General features: G+C 38.9%; 1 protein-coding gene across 2 annotated transcripts in view; it reads right to left on the reverse strand.

Annotated features, from left to right (window-relative positions):
• Positions 1 to 22,706, reverse strand: part of SCAF8 (SR-related CTD associated factor 8) — an 86,526-nt gene that overhangs the window by 54,704 nt on the left and 9,116 nt on the right. For both annotated transcript variants that reach the window (XM_054022228.1, XM_054022227.1), the window contains exons 2-3: positions 7,525 to 7,608; positions 3,913 to 3,957 (exon numbers count right to left, since the gene is read on the reverse strand). In XM_054022228.1, coding sequence (XP_053878203.1) covers positions 3,913 to 3,957; positions 7,525 to 7,608 — 129 coding nt within the window. The remainder of the gene's footprint in view (positions 1 to 3,912; positions 3,958 to 7,524; positions 7,609 to 22,706) is intronic.

Raw genomic sequence — 22,706 nt, forward strand, 5'->3', positions numbered from 1 at the left:
CAAATTTCATGATAAAGAACTGCACTACAGTATTTGTAGTAGGTAAATTGAAAAATACTATTTCATTGTTTTTTACAGTGCAAATATTTGTAATAAAAATAAATATAAAGTGACCACTGTACACTTTGTACTGTGTTGTAATTGAAATAAATGTATCTGAAAATGTAGAAAACATGCAAAAATATTTAAATAAATGGTATTCTATTATTGTTTAACAGTGCGATTAAATTGCACAATTAATTTTTTTAATAGCTTGACAGCCCTACAACTAACACTAACATTAACTACTAACTACATACAACAAGAACTAAACAGACTATTTGTGAGGCGACAACCACACAGATCTCTGACTCCAGCCATGGGCAGCAAGACGGAACTGAAGAGGGATTTGTGTGACACTGCCTCACATAGCCAGCAGAGGGGCCACAGCCACGATGGGGGAGTGCCGCCTCTCTATGTGTACTGCTTGGCAAAATTTCCAGCTCCGGTGTGCTGGGCGCGCATACACCTAAGTGGAATACAGATCTGTATCTACTCAAAGAACTTGCAGAAGCAAGGAAGACTGTTCCAACAACCATTGTGGGCGGTAAGAAGGAACAAAGAAGGGGTCAGAGGGGAGGCTATGCCCTATACACCATCGCACAGCAGCATGAGGCAGCAGAGGGCACATACGCTGCCTTGATGGGTACTGCTAAGGTAAAATTCTCCAGCAATAGTTCACTGGGTGTGTGCGCACAATTGAAATGGAATGCACATGTGCTATCATTCAAAGAAGTGTTACCATGCGTATTTCAAAATATTCCCATTAAAATATCACCAGCTTAACATTCAGGTGAATAAATTGTACCTATCACCAAGCAAATCATAAAAAGCAAGGGAATAAGATAAAAGTCATCCAAACATCCAATGTATACTGCATCCTTTAATTCCTGCTTCTCACCTCAACTACCTCTCTTCCATTACCTAGATCCCACATATTTTCACCCTTATCCTGAACAACCATCAGGCATCCTTAACTTCCAACTACGTTTACGGATAAGTACATGTTTCTGCACTTAATACAAGGTTAGTATCGCTTTCATAAATTATACTGTGCATCGTTCTGTTTGTGATTTTATATTACTGTGTGTAATCAAGTGACATTTAGTGTCACACTTAACTATGGCTATGAGAAGTTTTTCTGTAATGTTTACGAAAACTTCCAATTTTTTTTTATTATTCATTACTTTATAAGAATTACAGATTTGAAATTGGCATGTGTGCACATTGGTGTATTATGTTTACCAGTCTGAGGCTGTATATCAGTTGTTCAGGATGTGAGTAAAATGAACCTTAAGTCCTATTGCCCACACTCAATCCTAGTCTCTGTTGCTTCTCACCTTCCGGTCCTGTTTCTTATCTGTATATTAATAGCCACACTGAACAACCACCATGTTTAAAACCAACTCCATCTCTTTTATAAATGAACAAGAAAGTAAACATTTTAACTGAATAAAATTATTGCTGCAAACCTCTAAAATAAATTTTACTCGTAACAGTGAATTAGAAATTAAGAAATGCAAGCGATTAGTAAAGGAAACGAAGGTATCCAAAAAATACCTATGACCAATAGGGTTAAGGACAATAAGAAGGCATTTTTAAATATATCAGGAACAAAAGGAGTCCTAGAAATGGTATATGCCCATTACTAGATGAAGAGTGTAAAATTTTCCAATAATGATGCAGTAGAGGCAGAAGTGTTCAATAAATATTTATGTATTTGAAATAAAGCTGGACAGTGTATCTATTACATTCCTTAGAGACTGAGTTCCCTGGAGGAGAAACCACCCTTATGTTTGGACAGTGACTGGCATATAGTGGCTGCTGCCACAAAGAAATTACTACTAATAATAATTCATGTAATAAAATGACAGAAGAGTCTATTTTCAAACAGTAACTAAGGAGGATGCTAAACAGCATCAACTAAAAATTGCCCTGTTTTTTTTTTTTTTTTTTTTAAGTTATCAGGTCTGGGTAACTTGCATCCAAGAATTTTAAAAGAGTTGGCTGAGCAGCTTTTGGAACATTTGAGTACATTTTTATTAAATCTTGGAAAAGTGAAGAAAAGTCAGTGAACTGGAAGAAAGCTAAAGTTGTGCCACTATTTAAATAAAGGTAAATGGGAATCTCCTGGGTAAATATAGGACAATTAGCCTGACATGGATTTCAGGCAAAATAATGGAATGGCTGATGACTTTAATCAAAATAGGTCTCCTCAAATGAATTTAATATAATGCATTGATAAGACTACACATCTGGTAACTGCAGAGGTGATATTCTTTAGACTTCTATAAGATGTATGACTTAGTAATGCACAATATTCGGATTTTAAATTTAGCACTATGCAAAATCACTATGGTACATAAGAAATTAATTAAAAACAGAGATGGAACTCAAAATGCAATTGTTAATGGAGAATCATCAAGGGAGTTATTTCAATTGGAATCCTGGAGGTGGTGGTTTTCAGTGCAATGTTATTCAATAACCTATTAATGATCTGGAAGAAAATATAAAATCAGCACTGATAAAGTCTGCAAATGACACAGAAGTTAGGGTAGTAAGGAATGACAAGGACACATCACTGATACAAGGAGAGAGCTGGATTGCTTTGTAAGCTGAACACAATGAAAAAAAAAACATTTTAATACAGCTAATGTAAGGTCTTATACATCTAAGGGAGTGTTTACATGAGGACGTGAGTGCAGAATAAGGTGGAGTTTGAATTTAAAGCCCGATAGCTATACCACACTAACTCCCCAAATGACGCTCTAATTCTGCACTGAGAGTACCATTGTTAAATTTAGTATAGTCCACAAGAATGACTTGTGGTCTGGAAAACATGCCTTATAATTAGAGAAGGTTAAGAGGTAATTTGATCACAATGCATATCTATCTAGGTAGAAGATACCTTATACTACAAAGTTCTCATGATTTAGACAAAGGCATAACAAGATCCAACGACAGAAACCTGAACACAGAAAAATTCAACATGGGACTAAGATGTAAATTTTGAACGGTAGGGTAATTAACCATTGGAAAAGTTTGCCAACTGATCTAGTAAATTCTCCAGCACTTGGAATCTTTAAATCAAGATTGTATGTCTTTCTAAAAGCTCTAGTTCAAACACAAATTACTGAGTTCAATGCAGGAATCACTGAGTGAAGTTCTATGGCCTGTGTTATGCAAGCCAAACTACATGATGACAGTTGTCCCCTTCTAAACTTTAAAATCTATGGAAAATATTTAGCAGGAAATGAAGGTAAGCTGTAATACATGAAACTCTTTTTTGTTTAAACTGACAGTTTTCAAGTTGACAGCATTCCTTTAACGCTACATAAACACACAAACAGAATTAATCCCAATTCTGAAGATAACTGGTTTAAAACACAATAGTAATACACCACTACCTCGATATAACATGAATTCGGATATAACGCGGTAAAGCAGTGCTCCGGGGGGGCGGGGCTGTGCACTCCAGTGGATCAAAGCAAGTTCAATATAATGCGGTTTCACCTATAACGCAGTAAGATTTTTTGGCTCCCGAGGACAGCGTTATATCGAGGTAGAGGTGTACTTTAATAATCTTATCTCTGTACTCATTCAGGCAACAATTTATCTTACATATACTGTCAACTCAGAACAATGAACTTATTTTCCAGTCAAGAGGACTATCTTATTTATCCGGAATTATTGCATGACTGATATCCCACTGAATTTTATATGCACACAGAATATTTATCTGTGTATGTATACATATATACACACACATACATACACCACAAAAAACATCTCTTCTCATTTACATTTCAAATAGTAGAATATTAAGTCCTAGTTTATATCTGTATGTTAATACAATATGTTCAAGTTACATACCTTTTGAATGAATTTCTCAACACTCTGTACAACATGTTTGTAGAACTAAAAAATAAGGGATATTTTTAGAGTAGGGAACCAACAAAAATGCTTACACATATCTGAACTCCAATATTATTTGAACTTACAGTTCTGTCAACTTGAATTTAATTTCTACCCTGGATGTTTATTTCTACAGAAGTAGGAGAAAGGCAAAATTCCTGAAAAGCTACTGTTATTTTGTTGTAAGGAGCTAAAGGAAAACTTAGACCTATTGCATATAATTCAACATACTAATATCATACCATTGATCTATATTTTTTTCCAAAACTTTAAAATTTGCATTTCCCAATCTAAAAGAGAAAATGAGTAAAGGAGGATCTTATCAAGTCTCCATTTTCTTCAAAATAAGTTATTCAGAAAAAGTTGCCCTAGTTCATTGCACTTCTTGGAACATCCTATACTGTACCAGTGAACATTTCTATCCAAATCATAGCAAATTCGGAAACTCGTGGTCAGTTTCTGTTACACCTCCAGGGGTTGCAATCCAGAATGAACAGTTCGGGGGGGGGGGGGGGGGGGGGAGGGGTGTGTGAGAAAGGCGGCAGCTTCTTTAATTTATGGCTGCCTCCTGACTTTTGTACACAGGCAGCTCTGCAGCCCAGAGCAACCAAGAACTCTGTAATGCTCAGTGTGTGACAGAGGTTCCCCCTTTGCTCATACTTAGAGTTATAAAAGAGTTCTAAGTTCATTACAAAATATGGATTTCCATGTGGTATAACACAAACACCGACAGTGGGTTGTTGCTGTTGTGCTGTTTTTTAATTATAACATTACTTTTTATTATATCATTTAGCATTAATTACATGCTCTTCTTCAGGTGTAGGAAACGCACTCAGAGAAAAGTCATATTTCCCAGACCTGAAGAAGAGCTCTGTGTAAGTACCGTATATACTTGATCATAAGCTGGTTCATTTAAAAGCCGACCCCCCCAAGATAGATAAGTAAAAATGGAAATTTTTTTTATAACCCATTCATAAGCCAACCCTATAATTCAGGGGTCAGCAAACTTTGGCTCCTGGACCATCAGGATAAGCCGCTGGTGGGCCGAGATGGTTTGTTTACCTCGAGCGTCCACAGGCACAGAGGTAAACCTAAGTAAACGAAGTGTCCCGGCATGCCAGCTGCTAACCCTGACAGGCCAGGCCAGCAACTGGTGGGGAAATTTGGGGGGGGGGGGGGGGGAGAAGCTGGGAGGCAGGGGAGTAACCCCTATGACCACCCCCCACATGACCCCACCCCTAGCCCAGGACCCCCACACTCTCCCCATCCCACCTTATCTGGGGTGGGCCGGGGAAGATGTCTCTGACCCGGCTGGAGCTGCTCCGGCAGGCTGGGCCTGCTCCAGTGGGCAAGACCGGGCGGTGCGGCCGCAGCCTGCTCCGGCGGGCCGGGCGGCGCGGCCACAGCCTGCTCCAGGGGGCCAGGCGGCGCGGCCAGAGCTGCAGCCTGCCAGCCCCGGAGCTGCAGCAGCTTTGGGAGGAGAACAGTGTGGCCACAAGCGGAGAGACTCTGGCTCCGCCTCTTCCCTTCTATCTCTGCTGGCTGTGCTGCCTCTCCTTGCTCCCTCTGTTGGGGAGTGGGGCTGTGCCCCACCTCTCCCTCTCTATACCTGTTCATAAGCCGACCCCCTTCTCTGGTGCTTCCTTTTTACTAAAAAATTCAGCTTATACACGAGTATATACGGTACTTGAAAGCCTGTCTCTCTCACCAATAGAAGTTGGTCCAATAAAAGATGTTACCTAACTCACCTGGTCCCTCAAGTATTATTATTACTAACCACTTAGTTTAGCAGCTATTAAGTGTTGCATCACACAAACTGCTGTTTGATCAAAATTTGCAGCATTTCCGGTACACTGCAAACCATACGTTACATAGAGTTCTTGCTTCTTCCTCAATCTCCAGCTGTTCATTCCATTCCCCTGCTGTCATGCCACTACCTCCCTCTGACTGCCTAACTCCCTAGTCCAGGTGTCACTAATTTCCCTGACACCAAATCACCTCTGAATACTCAGAGTAAAAATTCAGGTGCCAAGGCTTAAAATAATGTCCCCCTTGCTTTTATACTCTCTCTCTCATATTTTTTCTCCAATTTTCCTTTCTTCCAACTGCATAATATGCATCTTTTCCTCCATTTTTCAATGCTGTTTTCTAATTTTTTTTTTTTTTTTCATTTAAGGATGTAAAATCTTACTCATATACTAACAGTTCTATAATTTGTATTCAATCAACATGAAAATAAAACCCCACAAATGCTGAATACTGTGCCACCCCAAAAAGTATTTTAGAATTCTATGACTATGAAAAAGAGGGTATAATTGTGACTATTACACATCCTTAAAGTGCACTTCTATTCAGAGGTGCTGGAACAGTTTGTATAGTGGAGGTGCTGAAATCCATTGAACCAAACTGTAAACTTTGTATATAATGGAAACCACTTCAAGCCAGGGGGTGCAGCAGCATCCCCAGTTCCTGCATCTGTGCTTCTATTCTGACAATATAAAGGTGGCTTTGTAGGTTTTGCTCTTTATTGTATTTCACAAATTTGCAGTTAAAAAGTAGAAAAAAATCTTTAACTTCTAGACCTGTACACTCATGTTAGGCTCTAAGGGCTTGTCTCCACTTACCGTGGATTGACACTGCAACGATCGATCCACCAGGGGTCAATTTAGTGGGTCTAGTGAAGCCCCACTAAATTGACCACCGATCCTCTCCTGTCAACTCTGGTACTCCACCGGATTGAGAAGCATAAAGTAAGTCAACCCAGCACGGTGTACATACCACAATAAATCAAACTAAGGTACGTCGACTCCAGCTACGTTATTCATGTAGCTGGAGTTGCATAACTTAGGTCGACTTAGCCCCGTAGTGTAGACCTGCCCTAAGAGTCAACCTAAGGTCTTTCTTTCTCACACATCGCCACCAGTAGCAAAAAATGTTAAGCCAAAACTAGGCCGTCAGCTAAACCTGTAAAACCCCATTACTTATCATACCAGCCAGGGCCAGCTCTGGCTTTTTGGCTGCCCCAAGCCAAAAAAAAAAAAAGGGGGAGGGGGGGGGAGCGGCCAGAATGGGAAAGCAAAAAAAAAAAAAAAAAAAAAAAACCTGCGGCGTGGCCGGAGCACAGGTGCAGAGGGACCGGCTAGCGGGGGGAGGGGGGGGGGAAGAAGGAGGAGGGGAAGGGAGCAGACAGGAGAGAGAAAGAAGGGGGGCGGCCAGGGCTACAGCCGGGTGCTCCGGTCGGCGGGGAGGATGGATGAGGACTGCCCTGCCGGGCTTGTTGCAGGGCGCTCCTGTCCTCCACGCCGCTACTCCATACTGGGCAGCCGGAGCAGAACAACAAAACAGCGGCCGGGCCGCCCTAGGATTGGGCGGAATGCCGCCTCATTCAATCTGCTGCCCCAAGCACCAGCTTGCTCGGCTGGTGCCTGGAGCCGGCCCTGATACCTGCCCATAACTTGGAGAAGACATACAAAATGAAAAAAGTTATTAGCAAATTCTGCATTTTATCAGGTTATTTAAAAAGTAAAAATAGCAGTACTGAAGAGAAATAAAAAACAGTCAATTCCTTACCTTTATAGCCTTGATTGCTGCCTTGGTGATCTGTGTCATTTTAGCCTTAGAAATAGGTGGTTTGTATTCATTTAGCGAGTACAACTGGAGGGGGAAAAAAAGGCAAGAGCTTTGTAAGAAGAAAGTAAAGAATTCACCTATCTCAATGGGAAGTTAACGTTGAAAATTTATGCCTTTGTGCATTCCATACTCACCCTGAAGGGGTTAACATAGGCCAGATAGACCAATTAACCTATTAGGCTGCAAAGGGGAGGCAGGAGGGGAGAGAGACAGTTAGGCTGAGAGGAAAACCCTAATCAAGGGAAGCTCACATTTACAGGAGCAGGCAGCGCATCAATAAAGTGAGGGAGCTGGTAGCAGAAAGTCACTTTCTCTGGGAGGAGAGAAAGGGATTTCTAACCAAAAAGAGGGGCTTGGCTAGAAGACTGGAGAATGTGAGCCTGGGATAGGCAAGGTAGAAACAAGTCCAGGGGAGTGGCAGGAAGGTTTGTGGTTGTTCAGACCCTTGCTGCTGGATACAGAGCCGTGAATCAGAACCCTGAGTAGAGGGCAGGCCTGGGTTCACTTACCAACCACTGAGTGAGTGGCACAATCTGGGCAGAGAACTTGGAGGCTGTCTGGGACCATGCATTCTACCCACAGAGGGAGTGGCCCAGCAAGGACAGACGACTTAAGGACCACATGGGACGGTGAGGAAGACGCTGATAGTACACTGTAAGAGGAGGACTACTGTGACTTGGCTGGAGGGCTAAACCCATGAAGACGAGGCAAGACAGCTCCTAAGGAGCAAGAGAGGAACTACAAGAAGTGGGCATCAGGCTGAAAAAGCTAATCCCCAGAGCAGCCAGGAGGACGTACCTCCCAGCACTGAGTAAAGCATCTAGTTACAGCCCCTTAAAAAAATAGTTAAATTTCAAATAATTTAGGCATGCAATTGAATGCATTTGAGCATGCAGTTATGCAATTTAATCAAGTAACTGCATATACAGTGGATCATGCTTCCCTGAGTGATACTAAATTCAATAGTAACTTTAATAACTAGAAGTAGACTGTATTCCATCCTCTGTATTTGCACACACATCCCATTGTCAGTAGTGATCCAACAAAACACAGCTTATCAGAGGTTTGCTGTGGACTTAGGTCAGTATGTAATCATAATTTTGTAGTCATGACTGATGGACCATAATTAAAAATATAATCCATCCCTCTCCCCTGAACAAATTGGACATCCATACTCCAAAGCCATTTACTTGCTTTGAAAGCCTCAAGCCATTCATAGTTAACCATCTCTACATTCATTTTCTTTTCTTCTTTCTCCCGTACTCTCTGTGCTACCAGATGTAAGATAGTCAGATATTGTGATGTTTTTTATACTCGTAGTAGCAGATCTGGAGCCAAGCCAGAAAAAGAATGCCAAGCCAGAATGCTTTACAACTGGCTTAAACTGTGACCTAGAATCAATCTACAATATGTCAGCTCTTCTTTCAATTTACACATCTATTTACAGTTAGACAGTCTGCCTCAATGTTTTATACGAAATAACTATTTTAAAGAATGTTAAGGTTGCAAAGTCTAGCACTCAAAAGCCAGGAAATGGCTGCATTAAAGTTGCCTGTGCAAACTGAATTTGCCCCCTTGTACATATATATGCATTGTGGTCTTCAATTGCATGATCACTTCTTATTTCTTTTGGATGTAACTTCCTAGATTTCTTTAATAACTTTAAAATTCAAAAACAAAAATTCCATCATGTGGAATCATATTGATTCCCCCCAGAGGTCATCAGAAGGACTGGAATGTTTAGACAAACAGCAAAGTCCTCTTCCACTTGAGCTACTGGAGAAAAAGTAAGAGTAATAACAGGAAGAGTCGCTATGTGGCCCAACTACTAGAAAGGAATAGAGAGACACTTTGCTGGTAGGTTTCAAGTCAAGGTTCTAAAGGGGAGAGCGTTTTCTAGTGGTTAGACCCTTGTGTCCCTGTCTCCCTCATGCCTCTCCCTGTCCCCTTCCGTTCTTATCCCCCCACTCAACTCCTGCCCATCCCACCCTACTGGTGTATCTCCCTTGGCTCTTTTCAACCCGCCGCTCAATCCATTAAAGTCAGTCTCTCTTTCTACAATTACAACCAAAGTTTGATACAGTTCATATTTTCTGTTTTAGATTTTGTAACATCAGAGAAATAAAAAGGGGACCTGAAAGGGACTTCTCTCATGCCAACAGCCAAATTCAAAGCTGTATCTCTCTTGCGATAGTTGGGTGCACTGTCAACAAATGTATCTGCAGCTGTATTTGTTATGCCGTTCTAGCTGTTATTAACAACAGCTGTTCCACACAAAAAAACACAAATCCTGAACTCAATTCTTTCCAGATAAGGAGAAAAGTATTTGAACTATTTTTCCTTAAATATTTATATAAAGTTTAAGTCTGCACATTAAAACACACTTTGTTTTGATAATGGACTATAATTTAGACAACTGGTGTATTATGTCCCCAATGCACTATCTAACAGATTGCAAGCCTTCTGGAACAAGAAAATTATTTTCCTCTCTGTGTAGTTCAGCACCAGGGATGTACACAGTCCCATGATATACACTTTTTTTTTGCAATTTTACCAAGTTTAATTTAAGATAACAACTGTTTGTTTTTTAATATGTTCTGTTATATTCCTTATAAGTGAATTGAAAACTAAGCTTTATATTCCATTCAACTAGGAGTACCTCACAACAATCAGCAGCCCAGTATTATTCAAATAAAAAGAGGGATAATATAGCCAGCGGCCACTTTAATCTTTACTACAGAGGTGTCCTAACTTACATAGCAGCCTTCCTAAATGGTTGTTGGCAGCATGTGTGATCTTAGTTATATTTGTGCCAAGCTGAGATATTATGCCACCAATACACAACTGGGAATGCTGCTCTAACTGTTCTACTCAGACAGCACAATTCTCTGTTAGGTTGCTCAAACTGCCCTGCTTGGATGCAGGTTCAGACCTAAGACTCTTGGCAAGTCTCCAGTGTGGTACTTCATTGGTCAAAGTTTACTTGTTCTTGGCTAAAAGGCTAAGATGCACTGATGCAAACATTTGGCTGCCAACTAATTATAATCTACGTAACTATAGTATTACTAGGAGGAAAAATAATAATCTTAACACAAAAAAATTATTAGATCGCTTTACTTCCAAGTCTTGTGGATGTCTTCTATTCTGATGACTGATTCTCAGAGGTTTTTTCCTTAGAAACAATACATTTTACAACTTCTCTCTCTTAAATACACACCCATAACCAGGGTGGATAAAAAAAAAATCAATGATTTAAAAAAAAAAAAAAATAAAAAAAAAAACAGATTTTTTTGATAAAATGCATTTTGAGGAAAAAACCTATCTAAAGATAGTTTTAATTAAGACACATTATAGCTCAAAGATATCATCATGGAATAGAGATTATAAATTCTAATTCTATAGTATGAGACAATATATTCATGTAATGTTTAAGAAAAGTTTTGTAAATGAGTTCTAATCGTTCATGAATTAGGGGACCCAGTCTTATGGGGTTCCAGGGGCTTCTGTATAGATTATTGATGTTAATCTTTTTATCCACCCAATGGGACTCAGAGCTCAGTCTAGAAGATACCATCAGAGATGCTTAGTTTTGCAGTTCTCAAACTGTGGATTTGTGTCTCCAGCGATAACATACTTGTTAACAGCAAAAGTGTTTTAAATAAATAAATAGTATAGAGGTGAGAAATAACAGACCTCAACCCTATTGTCCCTCTGCAAATTTGTGTACACAGAGTCAATCCCTTACCTCTCCCTAAAAGTGCAAAGTTTCAAAAAGTTCAATGAATAGAAGATTGTTGGGGGCAAATTAGATCTGGACAAGGAGAAGTCTGGAGATGAATGTGAGAAGGGAGGAACAGGCAGTAGAAACAAAAGTGAAACTGTTTGAGCGGCATATTCCAGAAGTCTTGAGGTCTTTCTGAGTGTAGCCTTCATTGATTTGAGATATATCATGCCATTCTCTCACTAGAAGGTAAAACCTATAATGGCAAAAGGCCGTAAAAAAGACCCAGTTTGGGAATATTTTAATGAAGTTCCTCTACCTGTGGGTAAGACAGGCATGCATGCAAAATGCAAACAGTGCAACAAAGAAATGCAAGGCCTGGGTTGCCCGAATGAAACAACTTCATGAGAAGTATTCCTTCTCAGGAGGAAGCTGCGTTGAAGATGATGAAAGGAACATGTCTGAACATGCAGGATCTCCAGGTTGGTAAACTTTTTTATTTCATACTTCTTTCTTAGGGACTGCATGTCTTCCTTCTGGGCTGTTCTTGAATTCTCATGTTTAAGCAAAAAATATAGTTGTTACTCTATGGTACTATCATTTTAGAATGCAGTTGTGATAAAAAATAAATAATTAAAATAGGCAGATCTTCCTTTTACAATTTCACCTTAAAAGTAGTATTGAGTGTAAGTGAATGCAATGAGTAATACTAAATGAGCAGTATGGAATAATAATTAAATGACTGCATTGACTTATTTTGTTTAGGAGAATCCATCTTCAACATACAGGATTCTGAAGACTATCCACCTTCAAGATCACCATCATTTTCTATAGTTTCAGAGTTATTTGCCAATGATAGTGTTTCAGTCACACCATGTATATCACATAGCCACAGTATATCACCTGTAGCAAAAAGAAAAACCAATCTCCATCATCCAGAAACAACCACAGATAGGTTTGTGATAAGAACCAGCAGATTATAAAAAGAGGTAATTGATGAAAAAATTGCCCGGTTTGTTTATGCAACAAACTCTCCTTTCCGTATGATTGAGAATACACACTTCATTAACGTGGTTCAGTCATTAAAACCAGGATACAGTCCACCCAACACAGCAGATGTTGCAGGCAAATTACTGGATAAAGTGTATGAAAGAGAAATTGAGCAGTGTGCAAAAGGTCTAGAGAGTAAAATTGTTAACCTGAGTCTTGATGGGTGGAGCAATGTCCACAATGATCCTGTTGTATGTGCTTGTGAGACAACAGAAGAAGGGAATGTCTTCCTAACAGAAACAACTGATACATCAAGAAATGCACACACAGCAGCATACTTACAGGAAGTAGCAATAAAAGCTATAACAAACTGTGAAAAAAATTCAAATGTCTAATATGCAGCTTAGTCACAGACAATGCTGCAAATGTATCCAAGATTAGAAGAAATTATTTAGAAGAGATTCCCAAGCTAATAACATACGGTTGCACTGCTCATTTGAAGCACCTCCTAGCCAAAGATTTCAGTGTTCCAGAAATAAAGGCTAATGTTGTTGACATTGCAAAATACTTCCGTTACAACCACTTTGCATCAGCTTCTCTGAAAAAAGTGGGAGGAACCAAGCTAACTCTCCCACAAGACGTGCGATGGAACTCAGTAGTGGACTGGTTTGAGAACTATATCAAGAACTGGCCTAATCTGATGACAGTTTGTGAACAAAATCGTGAAAAAATAGATGGCACTGTCACAGCCAAAGTTCTCAACATTGGGCTTAAGAGAAATGTTGAACACGTGCGGAGTACCCTGAAGCCTATTTCTGTAGCCTTGAACAAAATGCAGGGAAATAGCTGTTTTATTGCTAACGCTGTTGAAATTTGGAAGGAACTGAGTGAGATCTTAACAAGAGAAATATGCAATGACAGAGTTAAATTATAAGCATTAAAAAAAATGAATGGGACAAGCACTATCTCCAGCTCATTTTCTTGCAAATATTCTCAATACTCGGTACCAGGGTCAAACCTTAACTGCTGAAGAAGAGGAGTTGGCTATGACATGGACATCCAGCAATCATCCCTCCATAATGCCAACTATAATAAACTTCAGAGCTAAGGGTGAACCATTCAAGAAATATATGTTTGCTAATGATGTTTTAAAGAAAGTCACACCAGTGAACTGGTGGAAGTCACTTAAGCACTTGGATTCAGAAATTGTTGAAGTGATAATCTCACTTTTAACAGCAGTAGCTTCTTCTGCCGGAGTAGAAAGAATATTTTCTTTCTTTGGACTAATTCATTCCAAACTGAGAAATCGTTTGGGACCTGAAAAAGCAGGAAAGCTTGTTTTTCATTTCCAGATTCTGAACAAACAAGAAAATGAAGGTGAAGACGACTGAGTTAGTTGCAGAAGCCAATATTTTAAGTTTCTCATGTTGACCTGGCTGACACAGTCGATTTAATTTTTATTTTTTTTTAATATTTCATTTAACTATTTTAGTTAAAAACAATTTTAACAAAAACAAACCTGATTTTAAAAAACTTGAATGCTTAATTAAATTCAAAAATTCATATGCTTGTTTTGGTAAAATATTATGTTTGCTGTTGAAAAAAAAATCCAGAATACATAACGTTGTTTTAGTTAAATAAAACAATGTAAATGTCTGTTTGGTGATGTTCTCCTCCTAATACATAGAGCATGGCAAGAAAATCTTCTAAATATTAATGATTAACCTGTTGAATTGGAGAGGGTTTACCTACCAAAGACTTCATAAACATCCGTTTTAATTACCTTTGGTAAATGAAATAACCAATCATTCATTTTCTGATATAGCTGTAAAACTAATCTGAAAAGTTTTCAAAATAAATCACTTAAAAAATGTATAACGTGTACCTTCTAAAAATGAAATCTATCCCTATCTTTGAGTTGTGAAGAATATGTATTAAGGTTATAACAATCAACAAGAAAGCACTTTTATGTAGAAATCCATGATTAAATCGAGTCTTCCTGACTAGTGATGTAAATCATGTTTTAAATCAATTTGATCTCACCCTGCCCATCTGGTCAACTGCCTTCAACTTTACTGACAACAGATAAATAGTTACCTATTCTAGACTGTATTTTACTTAATAGGCAAATAAGTTAACAATCGTATTTTTCTATATAATGATATTTACATGTCATGAAAATCATAGATTTTCCATGTCAAAACAGAGAATACTAAATAGAAGCTGCTTGAGAAAATTTGGCCTATCCACTTTGACTCAACCTTTTTAGATGTCATGATGAAAATCTTTTCAGTTTTTGTGGCTTCCACAAAACTAACAAGAATCGGATCAATTTTAGTTTAGTGTTTCTTGAGAAAGCTATAAGCAGCAGCACAGTTCACTGTGTAGGACTCAAAATGGACCATGGAGGAGTAGTAGAATAATGGGAACCCCCCCACACCATATATCACCAACCCAGCTGGATTCCTGGTAATTGGCTCCTGGAACCTCAGCTCCCACCTGAAACTAAACCCTAGGCCAGGGATCGGCAACCGGCAGCACCTGAGCTGATTTTTAGTGGCACTCTGCTGCCAGCCAGGGTCCCAGCCACCGGCCCCACTCAGCCCGCTGCCGGCCTGGATGGACAGAACCCCAGGCCGGCAGGGGCAGAGCAGGGCCGGCAGAAGGACCCTGGCTGGCAGGGGCCGTCGGATGAAACCCCAGATCGGCAGCGGGCTGAGCAGCTCAGCCCGGTGCTGGTCTGGGGTTCCATCTGCCGCCCCCACTGGCTGTCTGGGTTCTGTCTGACGGCTCCTGCCAGCTGGAGTCCCAGACGCCAGCCCGCTCAGCCCGCTGCCAGTCTGGGGTTCTGTCCCCCTGTGAATGTAAAATGTATTACTGGCACGCAAAACCTTAAATTACAGTAAATAAATGAAAACTTGGCACACCACTTCTCAAAGGTTGCCGACTCCTGCCCTAGGCCAAAAAACCCATGCCCCAGCCCTTACACGCCTTTACGCATTTGTTGGGACATATGACAATGGACAGAGTTTGAGTGGTATCTTTGAAGATGAGAAATAACAGTTTCAGTCACTGAAAATTCAAATTCAAACTAATAAAAAGAATTCACACAATGTGTAATTAGACTAAAAAACTCACCGCCACAGGAAGTCATTGATACAAAGAATTTAGAAAGATTCCAAAAGGGAGTAGACATTTATATGGAAAACAAGAATATCCACAGCTATAGTTAACAGGAACAAAAATTTGGGGAGGGATATGCTTCAGGGCTTAAGGATGAAACCTCACGTCTGGGGTAGATTATCCCACATCTGCCTACACATAAGGGTTCCTACACATTCCTGTGAAGTATCTGGTGTTGACCATTGATCCACTATGGCAATTCCTACAACTTATTTTAAATTACATATCACATTTAAAAAGTTTATGTGCAGAAGACCACATTAGCACTTGTTAGGCATATGTTGTATGGCACTAGGCCACTAAAAGGATTAATTTCTTCCATATTTCAACATTACTGGAAAAATCACACCCAGTTATATGAACAGATGAAAATCACTTCTTCTCTGGTGTTTCAACACAGATGTAGTTGATAAGAAATATGAATGGAGCCAAGAAAACCTCATTGTCAGTCAGTGCTTTTTAATATTTTTCTAGCAAACTTCTACTAAGTGTAACACTGCAAATATGTGCTGGGATTCTTTTTTCCGCCCTAGAGAAGAATAAGCTGCCAGACATATATCTTGAAAAGTCCGCTCATGTACTCCCCAGTGATTGGTGGAGATTAGACCATTAATACCTGAAGAATTAAAGCTTTCATTTAAAAAAAATTTTTTTGAAGTGCCTAGCCATTATGGCTGCAAAGATAACCTTCCAAATATGAAACAATGAAGTGATGTATTCTCAAGTCTTCACATAGTACCAATGCCTCTGTTACTATCAGCAGCAAAGTGAAGTTAACAAGACACCAATTATCTGTTGTTATTCAGATTTCTGTGTGTGGCAATGAAATTTTAAGTCATGTCAATTTCATTCTGCTACTGCTGCTTGAGAACACAATAAGCAACACCCAGAAACTGAAACCATTTGCAGACGAGAACTGTTTCCCCATCCTCACAAAGGCTGGTGGAATTATTTATTTGCATTGGGGATGGCCCCAAAGAATCCAGACATGGACCAGGACCTCATTGCTGTATGCACCATTCAAATGTTGAAGTACAGATCCACAAGAATCTGCATATGAGGAGTCTGAGAGGAAGTAATGTAGCAGATGCCCCTTCCCCTCATGTTTCTTCTGTACTGGGTTTGGATGGAGAGAAAGGGGTACACTCTTCCATCAGCCATAGAGGGGCAAAGGAAGGGATGTTTCATGTGTACCACAGGCCTGCTAGTAAATGCCGGATATCAACAAAAAAAACCCCACACAAGACATAAAAACTGGGCATGAGAACAGCAACCACGGACTACATCCCAACACACACTATCCTTCCAGCAGTTGCCTTCAAACACAGCAAATATGTAACCCTCAATGAAAAAAACTTTTGTAAACACGGCAAATTATGTTCATGATTTGATGTAAAACCCTTATCAAACACTATATACTGAATATTAAGTAGATGTTTTCCTTTTTAGCTGTGCGTTTAATTCCATCTGAAAGTACATGCATTGAAAAACTGAGAAACATGTCTCAGTATATATACACTCCTTGCATTTCAGCCCACCCCTACTTTTATCTTATTTCATACTTTTCTTTTTAAATGTAAGATCAGAATCCACATTTTAACTGAGTGTGTGGGGGATGTAGAATAGGACAGATAAGATATAGAACAGAGGTTCCCAAACAGTGATACGCGAGATATCTCTCGGGGATACGTGGTAGAAATTGCGTAATGGTGGATTTTTTTTTATTAAATATTTTATTTATTGCATTTTCATAATAGGCTACCCAGACAAAGCTTTAAAACTCTGAGAATTTGTTATTTAAAATACAGCAGCTAATTTACTTAAAGATGTACCAATGAGAACACAGATACACAGAGACATTGACATACAGAGCCCTCACTTCCAATCACCGTATAGCACGGGTTCAGTTGCCCAGAAACTGTCCAGTCTAACTGAGCTCAGAACTGTGTCAAGGTTTTTTTTTTTTTTTCCAATTGTATATGTCTCACTATAACTTTATCTGTACGTAAACAGTGAAATGTGGACAGATGGCTAAAGACAGATAGTGTTAAGAACAAGACAACGTATCAGTGATGAGAAGGGTAGGGGTACGCAGGCAGCTGAAGATCTGGAAAGGGGTACCCAATAAGAAAAGTTTGGGAACCTCTGATGTAGAGCTTGTACACCACTCTCCAATCTTTCGGGCAGCATGGTTTGGCAGCTTCCCTGCTGGATCTTTTTGACCATGCATTTCAAATGCCATATTTTTTTTAAAAAATAGCATGAACTCTGGTTCACACAGCTTCAAAGAGTGTGGATTTTTTATTTGAATGTGCAATTCAGAGATTGCATGTTCATATTAACTGCACCAGGGCAGTTCAGGGTGAGCTGATCAAAATGAAGGTAATTTAAATAATCGATTTTAATCATTCATAGATTTTTAAGACCAGAAAGGACCATTAGATCATCTAATCTGACCTCCTATAGTCCATAGGCATAGATTTTTACCTAGTCACTTTTGTATTGAGCTCAATAACTTGTGTTTAGCTAAATATCTTCCAAAAGGACACAGGAGAACACACTATTTCCTTGGTAGTTTGGTTCAATGGTTAATCAAACTCACTGTTGAAAATGAATGCCTGATTTCTAATTAGAATTTGTTTGGCTTCAATTTGCAGCCATTGGCTTTTTGTTATACCTTTCTCTGTTAGATTTCAGAGCAAATTAGTAACCAGTATTTTCTCCCCATGAAGGTACACACCGTAATCTCCTTTTTTGATAAACTAAATAGATTAAAACAACAAGGAGTCTGGTGGCACCTTAAAGACTAACAGATTTATTTGGGCATAAGCTTTTGTGGGTAAAAAACCTCACTTCTTCAGGTGCAATATATTTGAAGAAGTGAGATTTTTTTTACCCACGAAAACTTATGCCCAAATAAATCTGTTAGTCTTTAAGGTGCCACTGGACTCCTTGTTTTTGTGGATACAGATTAACACGGCTACCCCCGGATAAATAACTTAAGCTCTTTAAGTCTCTCGCTGTAAAGGCATTTATCCCAGCCCTCAAATAGTTTTTGTGGCTCGTTTCTACATCCTCTCCAATTTTTCAACATAAATTTTAAAATGTGGACATAAGAACTATATACAGTATTCTACTATCAGTCTCATCAATGCCATATATAGCAGGAAAATAAACTCCCTACTCCACTGTTTATACATCCAAGGCTCACACTAAACCTTTTTGCCACAGCATTGCATCGAGAGCTCATGTTCAGTTCATGCTCAAAATGAGTTGCTTTCTCACTATGACTCCTAAATCCTTTTCAGAGTTACTGTTTTTTTAGGATATAGTCCCCCATTCTGTAGGAACTGTCTACAGTTTTTGTTCCTAGATTAGGGCTGTCAATTAATCGCAGTTAATGAAAGCGATTAATGCAAAACAAATTAACTAGGTTAAAAAATTGTCATGACTAATTGCAGTTTTAATTGCACTGTTAACAACAGAATACCAATTTAAATTTATTATAAATATTTTTGATTTTTTTGCATTTTCAAATATGTTGATTTCAATTACAACACAGAATACAAAGTGTATGGTGCTCACTTTATATTATTTTTTATTACAAATATTTGCTCTAGAAAAAAAGATAAAATAATGTTTTTTTCAATTCACCTCATACAAGTACTATAGTGCAATCTCTTTATTGTAAAAGTTCAACTTACAAATGTAGAATTATTTTTTTCATAACTACACTCAAAAACAAAACAATGTAAAACTTACTCCCAAGTGAATTCTGTGCTACTGCATGCATGCATAATTAAAGAGCAGTGCGTTTCTTAAATGTTTTGCACAGGAAAAAAGCTTCTGCCAGAAAGTTGCTGCAGTTCCACCTTTTGCCCACCAGAGGGCGCTATTGCAATAGAACAGAGCAGCAGCTCCTGGCCAACTAGGGAAGAAAGAGAGTGCCTCCTTCACAGTGCCTGTCAGCCAGGTCAGGAGTTGGAGGCTATGGGGGGACGGATAGCGTGGGGCTGCTGGGGGAGTCAGACAGCGGTTTCATAAGGGCTAGTGGGGAAGGACAGACTGGGGCAGGGGCTGAATGGGAGTGGAGCAGCAGGGCCACACTGGGACAGGGGAAGAGGTGCAGGGCCACATAGGGACAGAGGGAGGGGGTGCAAGGCCACATGGGGATGGGGGAGTGGGTGAGGGACACATGTAGACAGGGGGTGCAAGGACACATGAGGGTGCAGGAACACATGCAGACAAGAGCAGATGTGCCTGACTGAATGTGAGAGGCTAGGGGTCAGCCAGGGTCTGCATGGGGGAAGCTCCCTAACAATCCCCCCCCCACCCCCAAAAAAATCTATTCCATACTTTTCTTACGCTATCCTACAACTCTCCAAGTTCACAGCCAGGCTCCTTCCCAGCAATTACTTCCCTCTCCCTCAGCTCCTCCGTTACCCCTGACTCCCCCAAGCCTCTGCACTGCATCTGAGGGGTGCGGGAAATACAGTTCTGTATTATAGTTTAAATGAATTATTACTCAGAGTTCTGTATTAACATGCCCAGTAAGGAATCTATTTGTCAAAAAATATTCCCTGAATCTTTTTTGTTGTCTGTATTGTTACAGACATATTTGCTGACAGGTATTTTGAAATAAAAGACCAAAAATAATTGAAACTGGTGTGACAAAATATGCAGAATTTTGCAGAATCTGAAAATATTGTGCGCAGAATTTTTAATTTTTTGGCGCAGAATTCCCCCAGGAATAAACTCTAGAACCTACAAGTCCACTCGGTCCTACTTTTTGTTCAACCAATCACTAAAGCAAAATAGTTTGTTTACATTTATGGGAGATAATGCTGCCTGCATCTTATTTACAATGTCACCTAATAGTGAGAACAGGCGCTCACATGGCACTGTTGTAGCCAGCGTTGCAAGGTATTTATGTTCCAAATATGCTCAACATTTGTATGCCCCTTCATGCTTCGACTTGTAGGCTATAAAGTTTCACATTGTTTTGTTTTTGAGTGCAGTTATGTAAAAAAAATTCTTCATTTCTAAGTTGCACTTCACAATAAAAAGATTCCACTACGGTACCTGTATGTGGTGAACTGAAAAATACTATTTCTTTTATTTTTTTACAGTGCAAATATTTGTAATTAAAAATATTATAGTGAGCAACATACCACTTTGTATTTTGTTCTGTAACTGAAATCAATATATTTGAAAATGTAGAAAAACATCCAAAATACTTATAATAAATTTAAATTGGTATTTTATCATTGTTTAACAATGCAATTAAAACTGTGATTAATTGCAATTTTTTAATCTCACAGTTGCAATTTTTTTAAATAGTTTGACAGTCCTGTCCTTGATGGTGTCCTTGTATTTGTCTGGGTTAAAAAACATTGTTTGAATGAGCCCAGCTTATCAAGCGACCCAAGTCACTCTGACTGCCTTTTCCTCATTATTTAGTATCACTATCTTTGATTCATCCACAAACTGTATTATCCGTAATTTTTTTATTAAAATAAAAAATACCATTGATAAAAATGTTGAGCAGCATCTGGCCTGTTATCAATCCCTGAGGACTTTTATTAGAAACATCCCCGTTCAATGATGATCCCCCCTATTGATAACTCTCTTTGAGATCTCTGTTAGCCAGTTCTCAATCCTTTTAACTTGTGCTTTGATATTATATAGTGTTCATTTTTAATCAGAAAGTTTTGTGGTACTAAGCCAAACTCTTTACAATAGTCTAAGTATATTACATCTAACTGATAATCTCAACAAAAAATGAAGTCAGGTTTATTTGACAAAATCTACTTTCCAAAAATCATGTTAGCTAGCATTAATTGTACATCTTTTCATTCTTTATAGATTAAAACCTGTATCAGCTTTTCCATTATTTTGCAAGGGACTGATGTCTAACTAATTGCCCTATAATTGCCTGGGTCATCCCTCGTGCCCTTTTTGATTACTGGCACATTAGAAGAGTGTTTAATCTTCTGGAATTTACTTTGTATTCCAAGATTTATTAAAATGTATCCGCAGGCCAGATATCTCCTCACCCAACTCTTTTAGGGCTCTTGGGTGCAAGTTACCCAGGCCTGCTGATTTTAAAATGTTTATCCCTACTAGATGCTGTATGACATCCTCACTTCATTACAAATGGAGGATCCTGATTGAAATCAACAATCTAAAAGGCTAATTTTAAGCAATATTTACAGTGGCGTTGTCAGTCTACAGTAAGAGTTTTCACTGGAGCAGCTACACCACTGGATGGTCATGAATAATTGAAATGTCAAAGCAAGTTAAATATCTTATTTTTAATTACTTGACAATAGCAAACATCAAAACTGCTTCCTTCTGATTTAGCGTCACAAACATACTCTTTATGGAAGGACCCCAGTAAATGGCAAACAGATTTTTTTTCAAAAGGCCAAAAAAAGCCAAAGTTTGAGATTTACACATTTTTAACTTCTAGTTAAAAATGGCTGTTAGTTTCCAAGACAAGAAATGGTATAATATATTGATGCTATTTTAAAAACTAATTAATAATGCATTTTTAACATCACCTCCCTGGGGTCTCAGAAATCTGAATTTTACACTTCTTTGTTTCTGTTAGGGTGAATGACATCACAAATACAATACTTAACAGAAAAAAAAAGTGAAGTTCAGATTTCTTAAGATCTTGATATGGTGACTATCTCAGGTTTTATTAAAATTAGGAACGTATTAAATACCTAATTAAGAAAAAAACAAATATATAACACAATGAGATGGATAGGTAACGGGCAACATTTTACAGGGTGTTAATTCTGATGTTGTATCATGGGAATACTGCAATTCTTTCTTCCTTTCATCTCCTCCACATTTTATAAGTTCTTCTATTAGAACTTTTTCTTCCTTGGTCAGCAGCACTAGCAAGGACCAAGTACATATCTTCTCCTGAACTAATTCAGCAGCAGCTGAGGCCCATACTGTTCATGCACAGGACACTGTCTGGTGCAGTAGAAGCTGTTAAATAAAACTGTAAAATTATATCAGATTAACTCTGCTGTCCTGCACGTGCTACTGCGGAAGCATTGCATGCAGAAGAAAACAGCACAGAAGCAATTCAGGAGTAAGGGAAAAAGATGGGGAAGGAATACACACACAGAGCAAAAGGAGATAACGCACATACAATTACTATCTAAGTTCAGGACTGTGACACACATGCACTGTGTTTTTGGATCTGTTT

This window comes from Malaclemys terrapin, chromosome 3 (assembly GCF_027887155.1).
Source record: "Malaclemys terrapin pileata isolate rMalTer1 chromosome 3, rMalTer1.hap1, whole genome shotgun sequence".
NCBI classification, from domain to species: Eukaryota; Metazoa; Chordata; order Testudines; family Emydidae; genus Malaclemys; species Malaclemys terrapin.